The sequence below is a fragment of the Sorex fumeus genome, unplaced genomic scaffold (assembly GCF_029834395.1).
Source record: "Sorex fumeus unplaced genomic scaffold, SorFum_2.1 ptg000055l, whole genome shotgun sequence".
Classification (NCBI taxonomy): Eukaryota; Metazoa; Chordata; class Mammalia; order Eulipotyphla; family Soricidae; genus Sorex; species Sorex fumeus.
In genome coordinates, this window is record NW_026606112.1 from 6,796,576 (window position 1) to 6,822,374 (window position 25,799).

The 25,799-nt window shown below is 36.7% G+C and overlaps 1 protein-coding gene across 1 annotated transcript in view; it reads left to right on the forward strand.

The window, feature by feature from the left end:
- ARAP2 (ArfGAP with RhoGAP domain, ankyrin repeat and PH domain 2) overlaps window positions 1-24,759 on the forward strand; it is a 207,555-nt gene extending 182,796 nt beyond the window's left edge. Inside the window, exons 28-33 of the mRNA XM_056125562.1 lie at window positions 2,212-2,351; window positions 11,242-11,324; window positions 12,396-12,431; window positions 14,483-14,546; window positions 20,063-20,197; window positions 24,219-24,759. Coding sequence (XP_055981537.1) covers window positions 2,212-2,351; window positions 11,242-11,324; window positions 12,396-12,431; window positions 14,483-14,546; window positions 20,063-20,197; window positions 24,219-24,599 — 839 coding nt within the window. The 3' untranslated portion in view covers window positions 24,600-24,759. The remainder of the gene's footprint in view (window positions 1-2,211; window positions 2,352-11,241; window positions 11,325-12,395; window positions 12,432-14,482; window positions 14,547-20,062; window positions 20,198-24,218) is intronic.
- Window positions 24,760-25,799: the final 1,040 nt, after the last annotated feature.

Genomic DNA, 25,799 nt, shown 5'->3' on the forward strand with positions numbered 1-25,799 from the left:
GGGAGAAATATTTTTAAGATATAGATGTAACTCAAATGCAGATCCCTGTGGACTTCTAAATTTAGATTACTGCATATGACAAATGCTTTAGAATTAATTTGCATGAGAATAGAATAGTTAAAATTACTTCCAGTCAGTTCAGACCTGGAAAGCTAAGCCATCCACTCTCAACTGATTTAAGGAAATAAAATAAAATTACAGCCAGAGTAGTCACAGTTCATATTCTAAACTTCCGTTGATGTATCTTTCACATTCTACTTTACTTTACATTCTACTTCCCACCAGTGTTTTTAATTCAGTATATGTGTAAAAGTTGAAGAGAAGGCCTCTTCCACTAATGTAGAATTATAGTCTTGGAAATAGGTGAGAGTCTGCTTTTAACAGCATAAATGTCCTGAATTCATCTCCTAGTGAAATTCTTAGTAAGAAAGTCAGTCGGTAAGGAAATGTCCTGAATTCATCTCCTAAGTGAAATTCTTAGTAAGAAAGTCAGTCTGCTCGCTTTTATACAAGGACCTACTATGAAAAGTTTAAAATGAATAGTTTAAACTATTAACCTTTGTGATTTCCCACTAGAAAATATGAATCTGTGAAGCCTGTTTAAATGTTTATATATGACTTCTCTAAGCCACATTTGTGTGTGTGTGTGAAACAGATTTTATTTGGAGGATTTTTAAGGTGTGGAGGGGGAGAGAGTGAGAGAGAGTAACGTACTCAAGAGAGAACATGGGCTTCTCCAAGGGCGGAGAGAGCCTCTACACACATACCAGCATTGGACACGAAAGCATGAACACATCTCAAGAGGGGAGATGCGGGCAACACATGTACTCAGCCGCAACATGTGCTCGGCCACGTGGGCACAAGCAGCACATGGGCTCGGGCAGCATATGCGTGACTCTAAGCCACATTTAAATAAAGCATTCAACACAGAAAAATGATTCAACTTGATGATCACTGACATTTTTTTCAAACACTCAGTGACTTTTATTCAAGAAAGTCTTTTATTCTTTGTTTAGTTTTCTTGTATGTGACTTCCTTCCACCACAAGACAATGTTTAATTTAACCTTTTGAAGAATTGCAGAACTGTTTTACAAAGCAGCTGCATCATTGATACTCCAGACAGCAGCATATGAGGGTACCAGTTTATCCAAATCCTCTAAAACCTTTATTATTTTTTTATTGTTCTGTTGATATATTACAGTTGATATGTAGCGTTATCTAAATACAAGGTATGTACTATGAGACACATTGCAAAGTGAATAATAAATTTAGCTAATACCCATTAGTTTGTAATTTGCTTTTATAATAATAACTTTCAGGTTTATTCTTAGTGACTTCAGAAAATATGCTATAATATTATTGGTAGTCACCATATTGTTACCACTCAGAAACTATCTGTTTTATAACTTGGAATTTGCACCTTCAGTCACCCTCAGCTCATTGCCCTGCCTACTGTTTACTCCTTTTTTGAGACCACCAGTCTGTTCTCTATATTTGTGAGTTGTTTTAGATTCCTTATAAATAAGAGATCACATTTGTCTTTCACTTACGCTACTTCGTATAATGGGTTCAAAGGTCATCTAAAATTTATCAGATGGCTGGAGTGTCTTTTATATACATAATTCATATTTCTATATATGTTCAGTCATTTCCACATATGAGTATATAACACACATAGGTGTATATGCATACACCTATTGCATAGTTGTATGTCACATTTTTCTGATCTGTTTTTATATCAGAGGATGCCAAGGTTGTTTTCATATTTTCTATTGTCTAGTAATCACAACAATAAAAAAAAGTGTATTTTTTAGTTTGTTTCTAGGCAGTAGTTCAGACATGGAGATATCTGTATGTACAAGTGAAATTACTTTTCTAACAATTTATTTAAAATCACATAGATAAAAATATCATTTCAACATGAATCAGTCTACAAAGTTGAGATGTTTTAACATGTTTTTGCGCTCTTTAGAATCTTGTATCTACTTTATATTTACAGCACATATCGATTTAGTACATGTCAAACGCTCATTAGCCAGTCCCTAATTTGGATAACCTCTGTATATTATAAATAGTAGAACTTCTTTGGCTCTGTTTGTGACTGGTAGCCACAAAGCAAGTTTTTGCTTTACATTATTAAAACTGAAATATAATAATGTTTTCTTTTGAAAATAAAAATGCACTTATAAATGTAATGTTGTATGTTGCAGAGAGGAGAACCCAGGAAAGTATTAAAGAAGGCATCTTGAAAATCAAAGAAGAACCATCTAAAATACTATCAGGGAATAAGTTTCAAGACCGGTATATTGTTTTACGAGATGGGCATCTCTTTCTTTACAAGGATCCGAAGGTATTTGTTTAGATAGTATTTTAATATGTATACATTGTGGTATAGATATTAGCATTCTCATTTTATACATTTTTCATCCCTTTCAGAAATCAAGGTCCATAGTAAATAAAATACATAAAAAGTAGATTATTTCTATCTGCCTCTGGGATATATGAATGTTGTCAGAGACACAGTGAGAAACTTTATATGACCTTTCTAAATTTACTTGGGCAGAGATGACTTAAGTCCTAAACTAGCAAATAAATCACTATCTTAATAAATTTAAAATATGTGTCATGATTTAACAGCAAAAGTGGCTTGAGATTTTTTAGCTTGGGAAATTAATATAATGTGGGGTGTCCAGGTAGCACAAATATGAAATAAGTCTGATGAATGTATCTTTTATATGTTTGCATGGATTAATTCATTTATTGATTGTATTTGAATAATGAATACCTATAAGTTTTTTTTCTTTTTTTTATTAATTTTTCTTTTTTTATTAGTGAAACATCATGAGGTACAGTTGTAGATTTACAATTTTTTGTGCTTGGGTTTGATTATACAATGATCAGATACCCATCCCTCCACCAGTGCCCATTTTCTACCACCATGGATAATATCCCCCCACCCCCATCCCACCATCCCCCCTTGACTCTGTGGCAGGGAAATCCCCTGTGTTCTCTCTCTCTCCTTTTGGGTGTTGTGGTCTGCAAAAGAGGCATTGAGTGGCAAACATGTTCAGTCCATAGTCTACTTTCGACATGCATCTCCCCTCCTGGGAGGATCCTCCAAACACCCTTTATTTGGTGTTCCCTTCTCTATCTGAGCTGCCCTTTCCTCTAGAATGCCCGACTGGCCACTAAGCTATGGAGTAATCCTCCTGGTGCCGATCTCAGCTATTCTTGAGTATTAATCTCATATTTTGTTACTTTATATCCCCCAGATGAATGCAATCTTTCTATGTCTATCCCTCTCTTTCTGACTCATTTCGCTTAACATGATACTTTCCATGTTGTACCACTTGTATGTAAATTTCATGACTTCATCTTTTCTAACAGCTACATAGTACTCCATTGTGTAGATGTACCAAAGTTTCTTTAACCAGTCATCTGTTCTTGGGCATTCAGGTTTCTTCCAGTTTCTGGCTATTGTAAAGAGTGCTGCAATGAACAAACAAGTGCAGATGTCACTTCGACTATACATTTTTGCCTCTCTGGGATATATTCCCAGGAGTGGAATACCTATAAGTTTTAATTTTGTAGAAATTTTTATTTTAAATAGTAAGGAATGGACAAGGGAAATGGAGATAAAAATGGGCCTAGATGAATGCAGCATCCCTAAAACCGTGTAACATAGTGTCAAAAAATCTCAAATCTATTAAATATGTCATCTAAATAAGTTGCTTTATGTCTCAAACTCAATTTCCAAATCTGTAATATATTCCTGATAGTATAATTCCTGCACAACAGATTATTTCAATGCTTAAATCAGAATATATATAAGTTCTTATTAGATTATGAAATATACATGTGTTTTCACAATAACAGATGTTCATCAGAGCCTCTATCAAGATTGTAAAGAGGCAACTCTGTTCTGAGAATATATATAGTCATAATGTAAATACCTGAAAAGGAATGCCTCCATATCAACAGTATAAAGAAAAAGCATCCCAGTAAAAGTTGGAGCTAACTACTCAACCGATCCTATGCAAAGGATTACATATAGGAGTAACAAATACTCACTGTTCTAAGAGTCCTTAACACACTATTTATCAAGAAAATGCAAATTTAAATCATAAGGACCAGGGAGATAGAACACAAAAGAAACCCTGGCACCACGTGACCTCCAGAGCATCATATTTTTAGCATTCGAGGCCCACAAGTATTTACAAGTGTGGTCCTGGAGACCCTGTGTGGCATCATATTTTTGGGCCCTAGCGTTGAACCATTGACTCATCAGACCTTGTACTGCCCAATAACATTTTTACATCTTGGCATATGACTTAAATAATGGGAGTGATAGCACATAACAATAAGAAAGATCTTTTTTAGTCTGTTTTGGGGTCAAGCCCTATGGTACTTAGGAGTTAGTCCTGGCTCCTTCCTCATGGATCACATCCAGCATGGTTTGGGCACCATAATGGGTACCAGGTATCAATCCTGGGCTGACTAAGTTCATAACAAGTGCCCTACCCTCTGGACTGTTTGACCCCTAAAAGAGATGTATGTTAACTGATGGTAGAACGATAGACTCTCTAAAGCCATATTATTACATACAGCTTTTTGGCCATTTTAAAAGCAGGTATTTGTACCTCTTACCCTCCTGTACCAGCAGCAGTCCTAGGTTGTTTAGTCACAAAACACATTCAGGAGTTTTAGTGACTGAGTCGCGCTATAGTCCAGTAGGTAAGACTTGATTATTTTAAAGGTAGAATGACAGCAAGTCCCAGATATGCTTTTACATATTAAATTAATATCGCCCAATCCTTTAAGTGTGTGGTGTTTCACACCATTGTGCTCTGAACACACAGATGCATAAAGAAGGTACAAGACAAATAACATCTGTTAGTATTTTAAAGAAATAGCCATTAGGCTTTCCACAGCTCTTGGGCCCATTGTGATGTGGCCTTTGTTGCGCCCTCCACAAGATTTGATCACTTTCCCTGTGTTCACATTTCTCCTTCAGGGAGGCTTCCCCGTAGCCATAAATCTTGACTTTGTTCAAAGACAGTGGACAGTCCAGAAAGTAAGCTAAAAAGCGATAGCACTGAATTCTGCAGCTTTGGTCTGTCCTTCAGAGAACTCTTCTACATCGTGCACTTGGACTTTTGGCTTGCTGTTCCATCCGATAGACCCAGCAACAAGGCACTGGGGATATCAAGTGTTTTGTTTTGTTTAGCATTTATTTTGATCAAGATTTTCAGTAGAGAAACACATGTAAAGTGTGTGTGTTTCTGTGAACAAATCTGATTTTAGAGTCCAGAAACGTGAGGTGTGTATTCATTAAAATGCGAGATCTCACAGTTTATTCTAGACATCTAGAGCTGAATCAGATTGAATGTTATTTGAGTCTCTTTAATGTGCGATCCACCCTGATATTCATTTGATATACAGGTCATATGCTGAGCCCCTTGTGTAATTGTATGCCTGCTGAGTATATTTAAAGATCAACCTGAATTGAACTTGAATAATATAAAGAACCATTGCTTCTATTGGCCAACAGCAGAATGTTGCTAGAAACAGAGAGGAGACATGAATATTGATGATAACAGTTCAGGCATAAAAGTAACTAATGTTGTGGGCACTTGATGAAAAGCAGAATTCTATGCATTTCACTTGGATTATCTCATTTTATCTTTAAAGCCATGAAATCAGTACTGTTAGTATTCTGTATCACAGGTAAAGAATAGAGTAACAAAGATTTTATAACTCACCCAAGATCGTGTAGCGAGGGAGAAATTGTCAGAATTCATTTGTGGGTCTCTGATTCCAAAGGTTCTGTGCACAAACATACCTTATAAACAATAATTTGATATTATTTTTTAGTTTGATACTTTTAGTGACGGAATAAAATAGAATAAGACTTTCAATAGGTGCTAATATTTTTAATAGACTTTTTATGATACCTTAGCCAAAACTAACCTTGTAAATTTTACAACCAACCTCTCAGGAACCTACTCATGGAACCCTGGCTCAGAATTTGACTTTTAAAGAAAATGCACACTTAGTTTATGGAATTTGGCTTGATTACATTTCTCTGGATAAATAAATGTAACTAATACTTGAACATTAAAGCAGATGACAAGTTATGGTGTTCCTTCACACTCACGTTATTACCTTCAATACTTTATTTTGCTGGCCAATTTTTTCTGTCACTTGTTTATTTTATTTGGGGCCATTTTGGGGTCTCGCCCAGCACTAGAGGTGTGTCTTACACCATGGCTTACACCTGGCTCTGTGCTCTAAAATCACTAGTAGCAGTGCTGGGAATGGGACCCGAGTCAGCTGCCTGCAAGGTCAGTGCCATCCCATCTGCACTGTCTGACCGTGTCTTTCTATTTTAATATTGTGGTCAAATCCCTGGCCATGTTAGCTTTTCAAATGATTTTATAGTAAATGATCCTTAGTAGAAATGCTCTAATTTACTGAAGGGACGATTTAGCTCTCCTTTTGACATTTACACAAATATATGTGTGCTAATATGTATTAAAAATAATTTATTGAGAAGGGATGAGAAATTGCAAATTGAGAAGTAAGGGGACTGTGTTAATTAGAGATAATTTATGAATGCTTATTAATGACAAATTAGGGTAATGCACTAAGGAAGATATATTTTGTTTTGAGAGTTTTCCCTGCACCGAAAGTGTTAATTAAAATGTTTTGAGACTTGATTTACATAAAAGGTGGGACATTTCCAAGAATATTGCCGTTACATTGTTAATGTGTGAAAAAAAAGCCAATGTAAGCAGTAAGGAGGGTGATTAAAAGTTATTTCTTTCAATTACAGAATTTTTAGCATACTAATTTGTCTTAGTAAAAAACTTTATTTTTAATATAATAGTGGATATTAATGAAGCATTAATGAAATATAATGCCTAATGTCATTTAAATTTAATAACACACTAATATATTTACCTTCTTGAAGAAATTCTCCACAAAACACTCATACCAAAAACAGCACTGTAATAAGCCAAAAATACCATTTTCCATCATTGCTGCTCTCATCTAAAATTAGGTGATTCACTTTGTTTTTAGACCAATTATCTGTGTGATATCAGAATTGCACATTTAAGTGGCTTGAGAATTGCTTATATCACTTCAAATTCTCAATCTATTACTAAAAGCATTTTTTAAATGTAGGCATTCCTGAACTTATCAATATCCCATGTTAATGAAGCCTGCCTAGTGCATTCTCAAATATACAGATCCCATCTTGCTCATAATCCTGAAAGGATGCCCCTTTCCATCCCCTGCTTGCTTGGTAAAGCCAGGAACAGGAATCTAAATCTAAGATCTCTCACTAGGAGAGATTTTAACCTGGTTTTTGATCTAACTTAAACTTTGACAGAATGGCCAGGAGTCTCATCAATTGTTTACATTCCTAATGCCTCTCCTTGCTATTTACTGTGTGGGATATTTACTGCAAGTGTCTCACTGTTCGATGTTCAGTGGTTCAAAAGCTATTTCCTTATATTTAGAAAAGTAGTAAGCAAAGAAACCAATTATCTGAAAATCAGTTGCTAGTGGGAATGAAAAGTGAAAACACATAAACTATCTGAAAATGACTTTAACAAGAAAGAAATAGAAGCGTGTATGGAAAAGGAAGTGTCGACTGTACAAATAAAAACAGTTTATGTTTACTAAAACTTGTTTATATGTTTAATATAATTGTTTTCAGAATCCTAAAGGGAATTATTTTTATTCACTGCAAAGGATATAATGACTGTTTTGAGGACATAAAAATAAAAGCATGCTGAATATTTCCACTCAAATGTTAAGGAATAAATTTAAGACACAGTAGATGATATAATCCTAGCATTAAAATGAGCAGCAGTGATCTTAAGCATAAGACTTGATTGTATATCAGAATTTATTTTTAATAAGTATGCCATCCTATATCATGCGTTTTTAAATGTTTTTAATAATATGTAATATTGTTGGTAAAGAATTTTCTATTTAAATTTTTATCCTGTATATAAAATACTTATTGCAGGTTTTAGAAGAATTAAAATGTACACAGTAGCAATACTTCAAGTTGTCTGATGGCTGTTTTCATCTATGTGGGAATTCTTTACAACTGAAGCACTGTAAAAGATACCAAAAAAAAAGATTCATTTATTTTTCTTTAGGAAAATAATAAATGTTTGTGCCTTTTATTTTGGCATCTCCCACATCTCAACTTGGAATGCATAATTCCTTACTAGTACTTTATCTATAATTTTCTTCCATATGTCCTTAAGTAAAACTATTTTATTTCAGAAAACATACAAAAAAAAGAATAAACTGAGCAAAATAAAAATAAACAGCAATTTGGACATAGTTTTTTTTCTTTAAAAGACTAGGCAGTTTAAAGAATGCAAACAAATAAAGGGGGGGATACATTTTTAAACCAGTCAGTGGTGGGGACAGGAAGATTATACAGTGGGTTGGGTGCTTACTTCATGTGGCTAACCCTGGCATTTTACATGGTCCTGCAGTCTTGGTAGAGTGGCCCCAGAATGCAAAGCCAGGAATAAACCCTGAGTGCCACCTGAGTGCTAATAAACAATTGTCTTGTTAAATCAGTTAAAACTGAAATTTACTAACAAATACATAACCATACCTTTGTCTTAGTTACCACCTACCCTGTCAGTTTAATCAAAACCTTTTTCCTAATTTTGATTTAAGTCTGTGACCTAGTGATTGAATTTTATAAATGCACCCATAGGAGAATAAATGTTTAAAAAAAACTATTTTAACTAATATAGTTAAAAATATATGATATTATAATATAGTTAATATATATAAACTATTTTAACTATATATATAGCTTAATACCTTATTTGTTGATGATAGTAGCAATAAATTCATTCTATAAATTACAGGCCTCTCCTCCCTCCCAAAGAACTCATTGGTCACCTAAGCATTATCGACATTCATGCTTACTTTTGATTTGGTATTTCCTCTGTATTCTCTTCACCAGCTTTCTTTATTGAAATCAGTTTTTATTATTCCCATCCTTTTTCAGATTCAAGTGCCTTCTTAAAAAATACTTCAAAGTATAATTGGAAGTAAAAAACTTCGAAAAATTATTCAGATTTCCTCACGCTAGTACTGATTCGAACTATTTTCTAAAGACATTTTTGTTCATATCCTAAGATTCTAATTACAGTATTGCTATTTCTATGAGCTAATAGCTCATCTGTGGGTTTACTCTAGCCAATTATAAGAGTAAATTTTTATAGTCATTTTTATCACTTAGTATTTATCTTGTTGACTGCGTGCAAGGCAAACGCCCTACCGCTCCGCACAGCGGTAGGGCGTTTGCCTTGCACGCAGACAGCATGGCCGATTCGAGTTTGATTCCTCCGCCCCTCTCGGAGAGCCCGGCAAGCTACCAAGAGTATCTCGCCCACACGGCAGAGCCTGGCAAGCTCCCCGTGACGTAGTCGATATGCCAGACACAGTAACAACAAAGTCTCCAATGGAGACGTTATTGGGCCTGCTCGAGCAAATCGAGTATTTATCATGGGCTGGAGTGATAGCACAATAGTAGGGTGTTTGCCTTGCGCAGCCAGCCCAGCCGAGCCAGGTTCGATTCCTCTGCCCCTCTCGAAGAGCCCGGCCAAGCTACCAAGAGTATCTCGCCTGAAAGGCAGAGCCTGGCAAGCTACCCATGACATATTTGATGTGCCAAACACAGTAACAACAAAGTCTCACGATGGAGACGTTACTGGGCCCGCTCGAGAAAATCGATGAACAACAGGAGGACAGTGACAGAGTGACAGAGTATTTATCATAACCATTTATAATAGCCCTTTACTTACTCATTAAATCTTCATTGTAACTCATTAGCTAGTCAGTATTTGTTAACCTATTTTAAAGCAATAAATAAAGTCAGTATTGGAAGTAATATGATGTCTCAAAGTAGTTGCCAGAGTGCCAGATTTGCGCCCAGTTCTCTGGTTCTCCAGCCTCTTCCTCTCAGTTACAAATGCTATCTGCATACAATTTGAAAAACAAAGCTTCCTAGAGAAATTACAGAATATGGAAAAACCTCTTGTTAAAACTTGTTCATGAATATTATTTTGACAAATTCTTGTGCAGACTATCAAAAACTAAATAGAAAATGTTTGTGGCTTGATATTAAGTTCATAGATTAGAGTATAATGATTCACATTTTGCCTTTAAACCGATTGTCCTGAAGCCTATTTCAGGACAATGACTTGTCCTGAAGCCTATTTCAGGACAATGACCTTGAATATTAATTACAGATAAAGATTAGTATATCCATGGAGACTATTTAAATGGCCCAGTACAAATGTAAGTCCTTTGTATTTAGTCTGCTCTCTTGGTTTCTCAGTGACATTTTTATTAATAGGGACATTTGAGATAGTACTGTGTTGCCTGTACTAGTTTGTAGTCGTCTTATATAATTCCGAAATTCATCCAGACAGCATATCATAGCTCACTTGCTGACAAAACCTGACCCAAACCTATATGAGGAAATTTGTCTTAGTCAGTGGGTGGCTATAATAAATTGTCTTAGACTAGGTGACTTAGAAACAACAAATATATATTTCTCACTGACCTGGAGCCAACAAGTGGATCATGGGACTGACTATCCTCATTTAGCATAGTATCCTCCTTAACCTCTTATTAGAACACATCCTGTTCTTGAGAACTTCAACCTCAACACCCAACTCTGAGTACCATTAGGGATTCAATGAAACATATCAATTTAGAGAAATATAAACATTCAGTCATAAAAATATTTTCACCTGATATCTGATATCAAATACCTTGTACTTCTGGCAATAATATATAAGTATATTTGGCTTCCCAGAACACTGGTGGTGTGGTGAATTACATATGCATTAAATTATATTTTTCAAATTGGGAAAATGATTCTGATATGCATCTGGTCACAATTGTTTAGAATAAGTGATTATGGACTTAGGCATATGCATTTTAATATGTAAATATACATTATAGACATAAACATCTATATATGAACAATCATATATAAACATGACTATTTAAACATATTGCATTGTGATCAGAATTGTATTTACTAAAAATGTGATAGTATGTTTATGAAACACTGGAGAAGCTGAACAATTTTAAACCTAGATTCCCTTATTTCACATAAGGGAAATATAAGGATATTTCCCAGGTCTGTTTAGTTATTATTTATTTTGTTTTCCTTACAGAGTAGTAAACCTGATAAAATGTTTTCTCTCAGTTCAATGAAATTTTTTCTTGGAGTGAAAAAGAAACTGAAGCCACCGACAAGGTAAAGATTGAAAGGGAAAGGTTGCTGGAAAGGTTATTGGGAAATATGCGTGTTCAAGGAAATACAGGTGTTTAGGGATAGAGGCATTGATCTAAATTTTAATAAAGTAAGAGATTCCTTAGCTATCTCCAGAGAAGTGGCAGGAGATTAACAGAATAGGGAATCTGTGTGGGTAGATAAAGAGGAACTGTGTCTCCACTGAGAATAAGGCCAAGTGCTTCAATGATGGCATCTCATTAATCCAAAGCAAGAATGAAATCCCAAGAATGTGTTATTACTGGGAAATTCGGGTGTTTCTCAGTATTCCATTGCTTGTCATTCAGAGCCTGGAGACATATCGATTATTTTGGGTAATCTATTCACAGGAAAACAAATGTTGCTGTCCAGCTTCCTGATACTTGGCTTTTTGAATATTTTTGTCCTGGTTCTGCAAATTTCCCTTTTATTTTGAAATATGTTAATGAAATCATGGTATAGATCTGGCGGAAAGTAGACTCCTCTTATACATCTTGCTCCTCTTTAACACTTTAATCATTCCAGTATTTTTATCCCACACTTTCATATCATAAACTACAATGATTTGCTTATTTCTTCATGAATTCTTTAATATCATGAAACTTCAGTTAATATGCCATATGTAATATGTATATATGTTTAGTAATAGAATGAAGTTTCTCTTACTAAAAATTATTTTTGCTTGTACATATACGTATGTTGAAATTGGTCCATGTTTTAATCTCCCACAATATCTGTACATGAAAATGTTTATTATTTGAGTTATTTTCCTTGACATCTGTCCTTAGTCAGGCAATTGTATATTTTGAAAAAAAATTTTTTCCTCTGTCCAACACCATCTGGCTCCCTTCTATGTTATTTAAACATATTCCCAATTCTCTCAACATTTTATTTTTTTACCTCTACTTTAACCATACACATTGATTTATTGCTGTGGGTATCAGTTTTATTATGTATTTCACCATAAAATATCTCCCACTTAACATCAAATTCTAGTTTTAGTCTTATAAAATCTATCCTCTTATATGTTTGTGTGATTGTTTCTTTGTGTTGCAGTTGGGGTTTGACAGCATATTTTGAAAAGCATCACTGGTAAGTTAACAGCTGGCAATGTTTGCATTTGATACATTGTTGGCAACTTGAGCAAATCAGTCATGTTATTATCTGGTTAATGTATTTACAAATAGGAAATGTTTCACTTAAGGGAAAGTTTAAATACTTTGTTTAAATATTTTCTAAAAGTTATTTAAAAAATATCTTAAATAACTTTCCAAAGATTTTAAGATATTCAGACTTTAAACATCTTCTAAATACTTTGTGTCTGTGAATAGTGTAATTGATCACTTCAAGTTGTGATTCAGTTCACTCCTTTTCATTCTGTTAGTTCCTTTTAAGAGAACCCATGTCTTCTTTATTCCTAGAGAATGTAGAACCCTGAGTTTTGGGAAATAAATGAAGAAAATTCAGTTTTAAATAAATTTTAAGTATTAGCCCAAACTCAGTTATAAAAAAAAAACAACTTGTTCTCAGACCTGTTTTTCCCTTATTGTGAAAACAAAAAGTTTTCCCAGCATATCACTAGTAGATCTAGGCAGTTTGTTTTCCATGTCTCCTCCCACACCTACCTGCATCCAATCTTTAAGCCACACCAGACCTGCCTTTTACTTATCTCTCAGATCTATTCATTTCCAGTGCTTTGCGTGTTGTGGTTTTGCTTTGGTTTTTCTAGCATAGTCTCTATCTGGCCACCACAGTGATGTTTTGGAAATGTATCTTGTTTCTCTTATGCTTTAAACCTCTCCTGTGAATCTGTCCACTACGGGACAAAACAGGATAATTAGGAGGGCCTCCAAGACACTTTTTCTGGGTTCTCCATTACCTTCACTCCTAACTTTTCCTTTTACTTAATGATAAAAAGTTGCCTTCAACATTCTTTACTGCTTCATATTCACACTTGAATATATGTGATCGTTTTAATGAGCTTTATTTATCTTATATGCAGCTGCCTTTCACCACTTCCGTCATCTTCCAGCTGTTCTTAAAGGCTGAACTGCTATTCTTCATTCAAATCATAGCTCAAATGGCCCCAGTCTTATGATACAGCTCTCACCTCTAATTACTAATTCTTTCATTTTCAGATATACAACATTTTGTATACATGGGTTCCTTGATTACAATGAGTTTTTAGATCTAATCATGAGAAGGGAATCCTTTTTTGAATGTTGAAGCAATTGTCTTTCAGAACTTTAAATTTTTTTATAGTTATTTATAATAATCCTGGAGTGTAAAAAAATGCAATTACATTGAAATATTTAGTAAGCTTTTCTAGTATTAGTTACATAAATTTTTTGTTTGTTTTTTTTGTTTGTTTGTTTGTTTTTCTTTTTTGGGTTACACCCAGCAATGCACAGGGGTTACTCCTGGTTCATGCACTCAGGAATTACTCCTGGCCTTGCTCAGGGGACCATGTGGGATGCTGGGAATCGAACCCGGGTTGGTCCGCATGCAAGGCAGATGCCCTACCCACTGTGCTATCACTTCAGCCCCTAGTTATATGTTTTCTCATAAAAAAAAAACTTCCATTTCTTCTCCAAGTGTGCTGTACCTATACTTGTGTTTTGCCTTCTGTTTTTTTTTTTGCTTTTTTATAATATGTTTATATAGATTGAAGTTTTTTAAATATTACTGAATATATGGGATTTATAAAGCATTTTTTAATTTATTTTTCTTGAGTCTTACGAGTGTTATTATATATAATCATAATGATGAAGGCTGTCTAAAGATTTTTTTTAAATTTCTTTAGAAAATGTGCATATATTTGTCTTCTTAGACTCAAATTCTGAAGAAAATAATTCATTTATCTAAAAAAGCAAATGAAATCTTCCTGTCTTTCCAAGAATATCACTTTCATTTCAGAACCTTGAACTGTATTTAAACTAATATATTTGTACTCCTATTGTGATGTACATTTAACAGCAACCTAAGGTAAATTATATTGAAAAGCTCCCATTTTGGTTGGATCTCCGTTCATCAAGAGAAGGCCAAAGATATTTATGATCACTTAATTACCAAATAAATGCACTGGTGGGTACACCATTGTCATTTTTAATTAATGTCTTTTTTTGTTAAACCTTGTTTTTCAGGCACCTGTGCTGTGATAGTTTACAAACTCAGATGGAGTGGATGACTAGTGTCTTTATTGCCCAGGTATGATACCTTTTTGCATCTCTGCACTAAAGTAACCTGACCATAGGAAAATTTTGCACAGTGGGAATTTTTAAAGCATTTTTTAATAGCTGCATTATATGTGTATACATTTATCATTGCCACTTGTGATTTAGCAATATCTCATCCTGGAGGCTTCTTTTTACCAGCCCAGAAACTCCTAAGCCCCCTAAGCTCAAACCTGCCCATCCAAAGAGTCAGGAGGAAGGACTTCTCCTAGTCCTTACTCACCAGAGTCCCCTTTGGATCCCCCTTTAAAGAAGCTTCCTGGTTTTCTACTTGCCTTTAGACCTCTCACTTCCTCTGCAACTGCATTTCCAGAAACGGGATAAAGAACCTACATATCTATAATATTTACTGTGTGCAAAATGCTTCAGCAAGAAAATTCATTTATGTCTGTGGCAAACCATACATGATTTTGCTTCTAGGTGAGAGAATAAAAACCAAATCCCATCATTTGCTTAGAACCATATTTAATTGGTGGTTTACACCCAGGGATGTCAGAGACTAATACATATACTCAACTCCCTACTTAATCTCTACAGAGGAGGTCTCACATTTTCTGAGAAGGGTTAAAGAGACCCATTAATAGCATTTTATTTTCTCGCCTAACCCTGTCTGGATGAATTCGCATTAATGCTTCCCACAGGAGCATTGAAATTCTCTGTTAACGATTAAGTTGCCAGTCTTTATTACTGAGGATGTACTCCTGTTTTCTCTTACAAGTGAGAAGTTAATTCACCCCAAAATTTGGTCCTTATTTGCTTTGAGAACCATTTTCTCTGTCCAATTTATTAACCTTTTCAGTGGTTAATAAATACTGGTTGTCTCAGCCTGGTTACTTATTAGACTGCCTGGGAATAGATTTGTAAAAAAAAAAAGATTAGTTGCAAACTTTTTTAGTGACTTCTTAAAATTTTCCAGTCAAACCCTACTTAAAAAAAAAAAAACCTGTTGGGGCTGGAGAGATAGCACAGTGGGTAGGGCGTTTGCCTTGCACACGGCCGACCCGGGTTCGATTCCCAGCATCCCATATGGTCCCCTGAGCCCCGCCAGGAGTAACTCCTGAGTGCGGAGCCAGGAGTAATCCCTGTGCATTGCCGGATGTGAACCAAAAAGCAAAAAAAAAACTATTGAATCACCACAAGACGCACAGTTACAAACTTGTTCATGATGTGTTTTAAATCATATAATGTTCCAACAGCCATCGTTTCACCAGTTGTACATTTTCTACCGCCACGAATATCCCAATATCATTCCTACCACCCCCTCCAGCCTTCCTCTATGGCAAGGACTTTTATTCTCTCTCTCTTTCTCTCTCTCTCTCTCTCTCTCTCTCTCTCTCTCTTCCTTTCTCTTTCTCGCTCTGTCTCTCTCACTCTCCCTCTCCCTCTCCCTCCTCTTCCCCTCTCTTTCTCTTGCTCTCTTTCCTCTTGGGCATTGTACTCTATTTAATTAGTTTAGTAAAACTGTAACATAGATTTGAAAATGGTTCTGTGTGTATATTTGATGCAACTAAATTGATGTTTTTGTTGTTACAGTTAAAGTTGTTATATTCTACAGTGGCAGAAGCAAGGTCTAAATAGCCAGAAGCCTTGTATCTCACAATCACATTATTTCTCCCTTCTTCTCCCACTTTTCCTTGCCATAGATACTTATGAGTGCTTTCTACTTTGGGGCACTGAGAAACACAAAGCTCCTCGGGGTGCGGGGGGTTGGGGGGGCTGGGAGATATCACAGTGATTATTGTACAACCTAGGCTGCACTCGAACTAGATGTGAATCCTAGCATGTGGATACATGGCTCCTTGAGCATCTCCAGATGCAGTCCTGAGGCCTCTAGCACTGTAGAACATGTTCCTGCTGAACCCAGATCACTGTCAGGTGGCCCAGATATCCCCAGCATGTAGGGTTTGAGCACCATCACTTCCTTGGTCCTTGTACTGAGCCACCAGCCAACAGGGCTGAGAATTGTCAATGGAGCCCCTGAGCTCTACTTAAGAGCCCTCAGCCCAATAAGAGGTCCTCTTGGATTTCAGGAGTTAATAGTTCATCTCCTTAGACAGCAGGAAAGTAGTCACCAGTAGTCACGGTCACAGTCACGGTCATGTTCCTCCCGTTATTCATTGATTTGCTCGAGCGGGCCCAGTAACGTCTCCATCATGAGACTTGTTGTTACTGTGTTTGGCATATTAAATACGTCATGGGTAGCTTGCCAGGCTTTGACATGCGGGCGAGATACTCCCAGTAGTTTGCCAGGCTTTCCAAGAGGGGTGGAAAAATCGAACCCACTGGGCTGACTGCGCGCAAGGCAAACGCCCTACTGCCGCACTATCGCTCCAGCCCAGTCACCAGTAGTATACAAGCACAATTCAGTGAGCTCTGTCTGGGATCTGGAATACATCTACTTCCAATGGTGCCGGGGATGGATCCCATGGTACCTCAATGTGCTCCATCAATCAAACAATGTCTCTGGGCTCTGGATTACTCTTAATGTCCATTCCGTCAGCCCTCTCTCAAAGTCCTCTTCTCTTTTATAATTTGTATTTCTTTTTGATTTTTTAATTGAAATTCTGTTTTCTCTCAGGCATTATCCAGTGCTACACCCATCATCTGTGCATCCCCTCATTCCCAAGCTTCCATCTCAGACTTTCCCTGACTTTCAGACTAATTTGATTTTCAGCTTGTATTCTGTATTTCAATATTGCAGCCTTAATTGAACATAACTAGTATAATTATATTTTTCAGCCTCTCGTACCAAAATGTCACCTCTATGAAAGTAGGGCACAGGATTCTTATTAGACTTGTATGCTTTTGTGCACACAGAATCCAATGCCTTTTGCCAACTACATGGTTAGTATTTCTACAGTGTTGAAAGGGAAAAACCATTTAATCTAAAAAAATTTCAAATAGGTATGATTGTGATGATTTAAAAAAAAAAAAGGAAGGGAGCAATAATGCAGTAGATGTGAAAGATGCTGAGATCTGTTCCTGGGAATGTCTTACTGAGTAACTGCAGATGTTCTCAGGTCTGAATGAACTGCAACCATTCAAGAGTGGGTGCAACCAGGGAGAAAGCCCAAATGTGTATGAGACTTGGTCCAGTCTTGACTATTCTCTGAATATCACAAAAGCCTCTGTGAGACAGGATGTAAGGGATGAGAAGGAAGGCACAAGTGACATCCCAATCTGGGAGCTTGAGAAACAAAAAGATGATTCATATTGATATAGTAATTCTAATTGTATTGATGAGATTACACTGTAGAAAAACCATAATGCAGCAGAAAAACAGCTATGAGAAAGAAAATAACAGCTCAGACCAGGGTAGAACCAGTGGATTTGGTAAAACATATTTAGTATGCAAGAATATTACTGCAGATTGATTTGAGAACAGTATAAATTAATGAAGAACCATAGTGTTTTTGACCTTGGACAATGAAAAAACCTAAATGATATTATCAAAAGTACAGAATAAAATTGAGATTGTTTGGCCACAGGAAATTTGAGGTGCCTGATGACAAATGAATATATTGAAAAGGAAATTGGGACTGGAATGAAATTTGGCGTCTGCATTTAGAGTGTAGTCTAAATGGGTTTGGATTATGTGAGGCAGAGGGATTCGGAGAAAGAGATAAAGATGAGAAAGACTGTATACAAATAAATACTGCAGCCTTATAAACTTTAAAGGTCAAGCATAAGAAAATTTTAATTTATTGAGTTTTGCTTTATTTGTCTTTAAGATGAGAAAGAGCAAACTTTACACATATGTTGTTCCGGCAGCCCAGTAACTAAAAGAAAAAATAAATGCAGCCCTGATCCTAGTAGACAGGAAGGAATCTTGGGCAAGTGTACATTTGTTCTTAGATCATTACTATTATTATTATTATTAATTATTATTCACTGTCACTGTCCTCCCATTGTTCGTTAATTTGCTCAAGCGGGCCCAGTAACGTCTCCATAGTGAGACTTGTTGCTGTGTTTGGTATATCGAATACGTCACGGGTATCTTGCCGTGCGGGCAAGATACTCTTGGTAGCTTGCCAGGCTCTCCGAGGGGCGTGAGGGAATCGAACTCAGGTCGGCCATGTTGGCGGCATGCAAGGCAAACGCCCTACCCGTTGTGCTATTGCTCCAGCCCATTATTATTGTTATTGTTGTTGTAGGCTTTGGGGACACTCCTGGCAGTTCCCTTGGATCTGTAGTCAGATATCACTCCAGTGGGGCGTGAATATTTGATGCCAGGAACTGAACCTGGGTTTACTGCGAGCAAAGCAAGCACCTTACCCAAGTACTATCTGTTCCCTGTTCTCAAATTATTAACTATATGTTATGCTCTGGTGAATATATGACTAGAAAAATTAATTTGTTATCAGAATGAAAATATTGATTGGAAGAGGGCTTAGGACTTTTGATGCAAAGAGATGCTATATTTCATAATAGTAAAAGTTTTTAAATCACTGTTGATTTGGGCATAAATCAGTGCAATCACCATCAAGGAGGAGGAATATTAGAGGCACAGGTGCAGAATAGAAATTGAAGGAATAATTTTCACATAGTCTTTAGAGTGAAGATGGTAGTCCCCTGTAATATAACTTCAAGATTTGTCCAAGTGTATACTTGGAATTTTAGGTTGAAGTTGAATGTAGAGTAATGGGGCCTTTTTTTTAAATATTGTAGCTGTAAACTTCACATTTTATGGTTAGTGTTCAGTATCTTAGACTATTATCTGAAAATAAATTTTTCCCAACTTCTGAAAAACAAATCTACCTGATGATTAAATACGTCTTTAAAGATTTTCTTTCATATCCATTTCTCAAGATTTATCACTCAAGATCTTGTATTTTTACCTGTGGATATTTCCCGCCACCAAAAAATTAACTTTTCACTAGCCATCTGCTCAGTGGGGTAGAATTTGTCAATAATCTGAGAACAAATGTCCCATTTTCTCTATTGTACAGTGTTTTCTGGTATAAATGTCCAGGTATTAGGTAATATTTCTTTAGAATTTAAATTAGATAAAAACAGTAATCTGTTTCAAAAGGTCATAAAACAGTCTAATTTATTGTTAACCATGCCTGAGATTGATTTTGTGTATACTGAGGTTAAATTATTTTAGCACTGAAGTCATCGTTGGTGAAGGGAGAAAATGAACATAGTGACTTTGCTTACAGAACCTAGAAACATAGGAAAGTGTATTATATTTCCCCCCTCAAGGAGGTTTGTTTGTTCCCTCAAATACTACCCCCCTTTTAGTTTGATTAATACAGAAGGCATGTATTTGAAAGCTTGGAGATTGAACTGAGACCTCAAAGCTCAGTTCACTTCAGAGCTTTATATTCCCATCAACCCTTTCCCAGCCCCCACCTTCCTTATAAATGGCATTCTCATGGAAAGCAGACCATTTGATTTGGATAGTGGAAAAGGAGCCAAGTGACTATGTTATGTGCTGACCTACATAATAAAATCACAAACCAACAGCAAGAAATTGTGTTTCCACAGCATGAGAATGATATATGTCCACCAGCTGGGAAGGAACGGAAGCGCTCAATAACCAAAAACCCCAAAATCGGAGGTTTGCCTCTGATTCCCATTCAGCATGAGAGAAATGCAAGCCAAGCCCTGAGAAATATAGAGGTAGGTTTCATGATAGCATTCATTTTCTATGTCTTAAAATGATTAAATGCGTTCATTTATTGGCTTTGAAAGCACAGTAATAAACACTTTGACAAGCATAGTAAAAATTACAACTGTCACAAAAAATCATGAATTTTTCTCACTCTCACGACTATCTCTAGGAGTTCTGGTGTAAAAGAGTTCTACAACTTCACCTCTAACAGCCTCCCTTAATTTGAGCCCATGGCAGAGTATGTCTGGAACCATGGTAACTAGACCTTCTAATAATGCTATCAAATTCTGGTTGCTTGAAAACTGATGGGTTGTCTCGATTCATTTAAATAATTGCATGATAGCCCCTGAGGATCGGTAAATGTTTGGCATTTTTAAAGAAAATAGCAATTTATCTTCTAAGCTTTAGGGTCAGGGGAAAACTACAGTAGAATCAGTCTTGAAGTCAGGCTTCAGGAAAGGAGACAGGCTGTTTACCCCAGAACTCATTACACCCATTGGGACTCAGGAATGTGTCAGTGGCTTAATTGAATTCCTGAAAAAAAAAGGGGAAAAGCATATGAAATGTATTAATATGTCTTCTTTGAGCTGAAGGATTAAGATGTTTTAGTCTCTTGTTTTCTAAACAAATACATTTCAAGACTAAAGCAATGTGAATCTCATGTTTAAATTATAGTTTCCCATACCTATCTTTCTTTGACTATTGATCTCACTGTTACATTACTCCTTATTAAAAGATAAACGCTTTGAAAATAATGGTTAATTCCTTTTGTTGTCTGCTAGTCCTGACTGATACAGTTAGTCCAATCTAAGTTAGAACTGACTTACATTAAGAGAATGAATCAAACATAACCAGTAGATATATGCTATTGTGAGCATCTTGATAAATTGCTAATATCAAGGTACAATAAGAATATCAAGTAGAAAATTAGTATAATACCTGAATATACAATAGCTTCATATCCCAAATCTAGAGTTTAAGACAATTTTGTAAAATTCTTCTGCTTTTTTAAAAGGTAATTGTACTATAATTTGGATAACAAGGTTCACTGTATCACTGTCATCCTGTTGTTCATTGGTTTACTCGAGTGGTGCCAGTAACATCTCCATTCATCCCAGCCCTGAGATTTTAGCAGCCTCTCCTTTACTCATCTTTCCCAGCACTGCCAGATTGGAGGCTCTTTCAGGGTCAAGGGAATGAGACCTGTTATTGTTATTGTTTCAGGCATATCGAATACGCCACAGGTAGCTTGCCAGGCTCTGTTGTGCAGGCGGGATACTCTTGATAGCTTGCTCGACTCTCAAGAGGCATCACTTATCACTTGTCATCCTGTCTATTATCGATCTGCTCGAGCGGGCGCCAATAATGTCTCCATTCGTCCCTGTCACGTGCTATTATAGCCCAATGGAGTCTGGATAACAAGGTTACAATGGTGTTAATGTCTGTGGTTTTGATATACAAAGTCAATGCAGCTAAATCACTATCAAAGTACCCAAGACACCAAACTTTTCTATAAATTTGGTAAATGTGGTGATATGATGTTTCAGAAATTTTTCCAAAGGCATTTTAAAAATATTTCAAAGTTGGAAAAACATTTAAAGTCTTTAAAAAAGTATAAAATTGAAAATTTTCTCATGTCAGCCATTAACATGTTAAATATTTAAATGAAAGTTAATTTCATAATGAAATATATTTTAGACAACTTTTGATTCTTCATTTAAAGATGAAAATATAATGTAAAATATTTCTAGGTAGAACATACACTTAAAATATAAGTGGGCATATTCAAGAACTGTTTTTCCAGCAGTTGTTGCCACATGACTAGATTACCTGTCTTTCATGAGACCTATAAAATATATTTTCTTCATTTAGGCAGGTAAAGTCTTCCCTAGATACAATGACTTTTTTAAAAATTGGGTAAATGAGGAAAACGAGTTGTTGGTGAAGGACAGCCAAAACAGTGAGGGACACAGAGCTTCTGCGCACAGCTGTGCTGTAAGCCGAGACCTTTTGGCTTTCTGCTCCGTGAAATGTTGGGTAGCTCCTTTCTGTGCTCATCTTCTTACTGTGGAATAACAGCAGAACCCACCACATAGGGTTGTCGTGTACACTGAATATAACCCACGAGATATTATTAGAATAATGCCTGATCCTTACTGAGACAGAACAATAAGGAACTTGGAAGTCATTATGAACCAATCACTGGTTGATAAAAAAAAATGCCATTCCTCGTAAGAATGTCACCTGGACAACAAAAATAATGCATTTGCAGCAGAAAATAATGACCTAGAATGTCACCTGTTTTTATATTTTGTAATTGAATCACCATGTCACCATGAGATAGTTACAAAGCTTTCATGATTTTCAGTCATACAATGTTCCATTTCCCATCCTCCACCAGTGTACATTTCCCACAACAAATATCCTCACACTCTGTATCCCTCCAGCCACCTCCCCAGCCTGTCTCTATGGCAGGCGCTCTCTCTCTCTCTTCCTCCCCCCTCTCTCTCTCCCCTTCTCCCACTCTCCCTCTCCCCCCTTTTAAGGCATTATGGTTTGCAATACAATTACCAAAGGCCATCATGTTTGGTTGTTTGTCCACTTTCAACCCATATCTCCAGTCTGGAATGATTCCTTTCAACCATTATTGTCGTAAATTGCACCTTCTCTGTCCCTGCTACCCTTTCTTCCAGCCCTGAGGCAGTTTTCCAACCATGGACCATTCATCCTGACCCTTGTTTCTGCTGCCCTTGGCAGTTAAGTCTCTTACTATATTTTGTTTTAGACCGTTGCCTATTAAACATGTCCCCTCCCTGTCACCCCTGGAGCCCAGTTGGATAAGGCAGAAAGAAGCATATTCTTGGTTTCAGAAAAGCTAAACCAGGATTCCATTTCAGATTCTTAACTAATGTTAATAAACTTGGGGAAATAGTCAATTCTCAAAGTTTATATATTTTTTTAATTTTTGAGGGAATATTAATTTAAACACTACTTAGGTGTCTGTTGTGTATTCTCACTTCAGCAGCTGTACAGCAGGTAAGGTACTTGCTTCACACTCAGCCAGCCTGGGTTCAAATCTGGCACCCCATATGGTCCCAGACCATGCCAGGAGTGATCCCTCAGCAATGCCAGAGATACTCCCTCTCAACCCCACCAAAAAAAGGAAAGAAGAGAGGGAGGGGAAGGAAGGAAGGAGGGAGAGAAGGAGGGAAAGACTCACTAGTTAATTATTTAATAGGAAATCATAAAAAGAAGTAGATTTCTCTGAAAGAATTCTTCTCAGCAGGGCTGGGAGAAAAGAGTATGCCCAGTATCGGCAAGGTATGAGTTTCATTCCTAGTATTTCATATCTCCTGAGCACCACTGTAGGGGATCCCTATCTTTAAAAAAACAAAGGTACTCTGAAGCATCCTTGTTTTTAATTTAAACATTTTCCACAGTGGGAGTTTGCGACCCAGACCCAGTGGTCCTCAGGAGCTAACCGTGAGCATCTTGCTCAGCAGTCGATCCTGGCAGTGCTTGGGGACCATATGCAGCACCAGGCTCAAACCAGTGATGGCCACATGCAAAGCAGGCACATCACCCCCATACTTTCTGTGGTCCCGACATTCTTAGCATGCCAGTATGTTTTGAGAATTGCAATAAGTGGGCTCTAGTCGAGCTGATGTCCATGAGACACGCCCTTAGTGCTTTCAGCTCGTTGTTATAGAAATTGCAGATGTAAGAACATGAGACACCCAGGCATAAGTGAGTTGCATGAGGTAAACTATCAAGGATACGCAATTTGAAATCATGTGAAAGACCTCTGTGAAAAAGCATGTGAAAATTACTGTGAGGTCTCCAGTTTAGTTGCCTGGGTAGTGCTAAGATGGGGATAGATAATCAAACAGGTCCCAGGTGTGGAAGATAGAACTTAGGTCATCAACACACTCACAGAAGCATCAACCTCTGTGTGGAATGGACTTTTTTTTTTTTACTTAAAGTATACCATATCTTGCTTTCCTGTGAAACAGTTCGTTTTATTTTTAGAGTGCGAGAGCAGAACTTGAAAAACTACGGCTGAGTGAAAAGCATGATCAGGAGCCTGGGGACCACACCTTGAAGGACAAAGCCTCCCTAGTGGCCCAGTGCCTGGAGCACAAGGATGAAAAACTTCGAAATCGAAACAGAAAGCATCGGAGTTTCAATTGTCTGGAGGACACAGAGGCCGGGATCCTTCATGGGCAGCAAAAGGGCCTTAAAAACCTAAAGACATTGAAGAAGGTCGAGGATAGGAACAAGGCTGCTCTGGACTCTGATCATAAGTTACCGTCGAAGGTCATCGAAGAACTCAGTGCCGTTTTGCAGAGGTCCAGAACCCTGCCAAAAGAGTTACAGGGTGAGCAGGTCTTGCAGAAAGAAATCAAATGAATTGTGTTGCAAATTACTTTTATTTTTCTTTAAATGTTGACTACTAAAAGTGTGAAAACCAGAAACCAAGCTTTGAGAAAATTTAAGTCTGTGGTTTGTCTGGCTATCCACACACATTCACAAAGCATTTAAAATTATGTGTGTGTGTGTAATCTATATATACATATATATGTATGTATGTATGTATATGTATATATATGTATATATGTATGTATACACGTTAAGAGTAAGCTCTATGAACAAATGCCTGTATAGTTCAATTGTATTAACCCTATGTAAAAAGAGATCTGGTTACTTTGAGTGGCCAACCTTTTAAACTAGTTGAGTGGTGTTATTTATAGCCAAGACACTCAAACTGTACTGTATAAAATACTGAGGTGAAGCTAGATGTAACATTTTGCACTTTGGGATGCTTTGTATATTGTTACCATGTGATGTTATGTTTTTGGTTTACATGAAGTCCACCTTAGGGCTAAAGGATGAGAGCTGAAATGGGACAGATATTACTAGAGGTCTAATGAACAATACAGGATTTTATATAAAGAGGTAAGGGAAGAGCAGATGTCCTAAAGACCAAGGACACCAGTGAAGATTCACTCTCTTTCAGTGTTACCTAGAACTTGGTCATGAGAAACTGCTTATTAAGAAAAAAGCCAACTTAAGTGTTTTTCAAGAGTCATGTACACTTGAATCTTGGCGCTGGTCACATTTATTTATGTTGTTAGTGAACTGATCCTGTAGACCCGCACTGCGTCTGACAGATGGTGTACATCTCACGTGGCAGAGGCACTGTCTGTCCCTGTAAACAAGCACCATTATGAAAAGCAAAAACAATTTCTTACTATGCTTTTTGGTACGAACAAAAATTCATCACAGGGTTCTATTGTTATTTGACGTTGAGATGTTTGGTTTTGTTCTGTTTTGTTTTGTTTTTAGTTTTTGTTTTTAGGTTTTTGGGTAACACCCAGCAATGCTCAGGAATTACTCCTGGTGAGCTCGGGGGACCATATGGGATGCCAGGAATCGAATTTGAATCCCAGACAGCCACTTGCAAGGCAAGCACCCTTCTCTCCTTCTCGCTGTGCTATTGCTCAGGCCTGAGAGATGTTTGTTATTTTAATGAAGATTGTAAAGTCTGCAGTGTCAGAATTAACTGGAAGTGTATAACCTGTGCCCTCTTAGGGGGGTGGGGCATAGTCC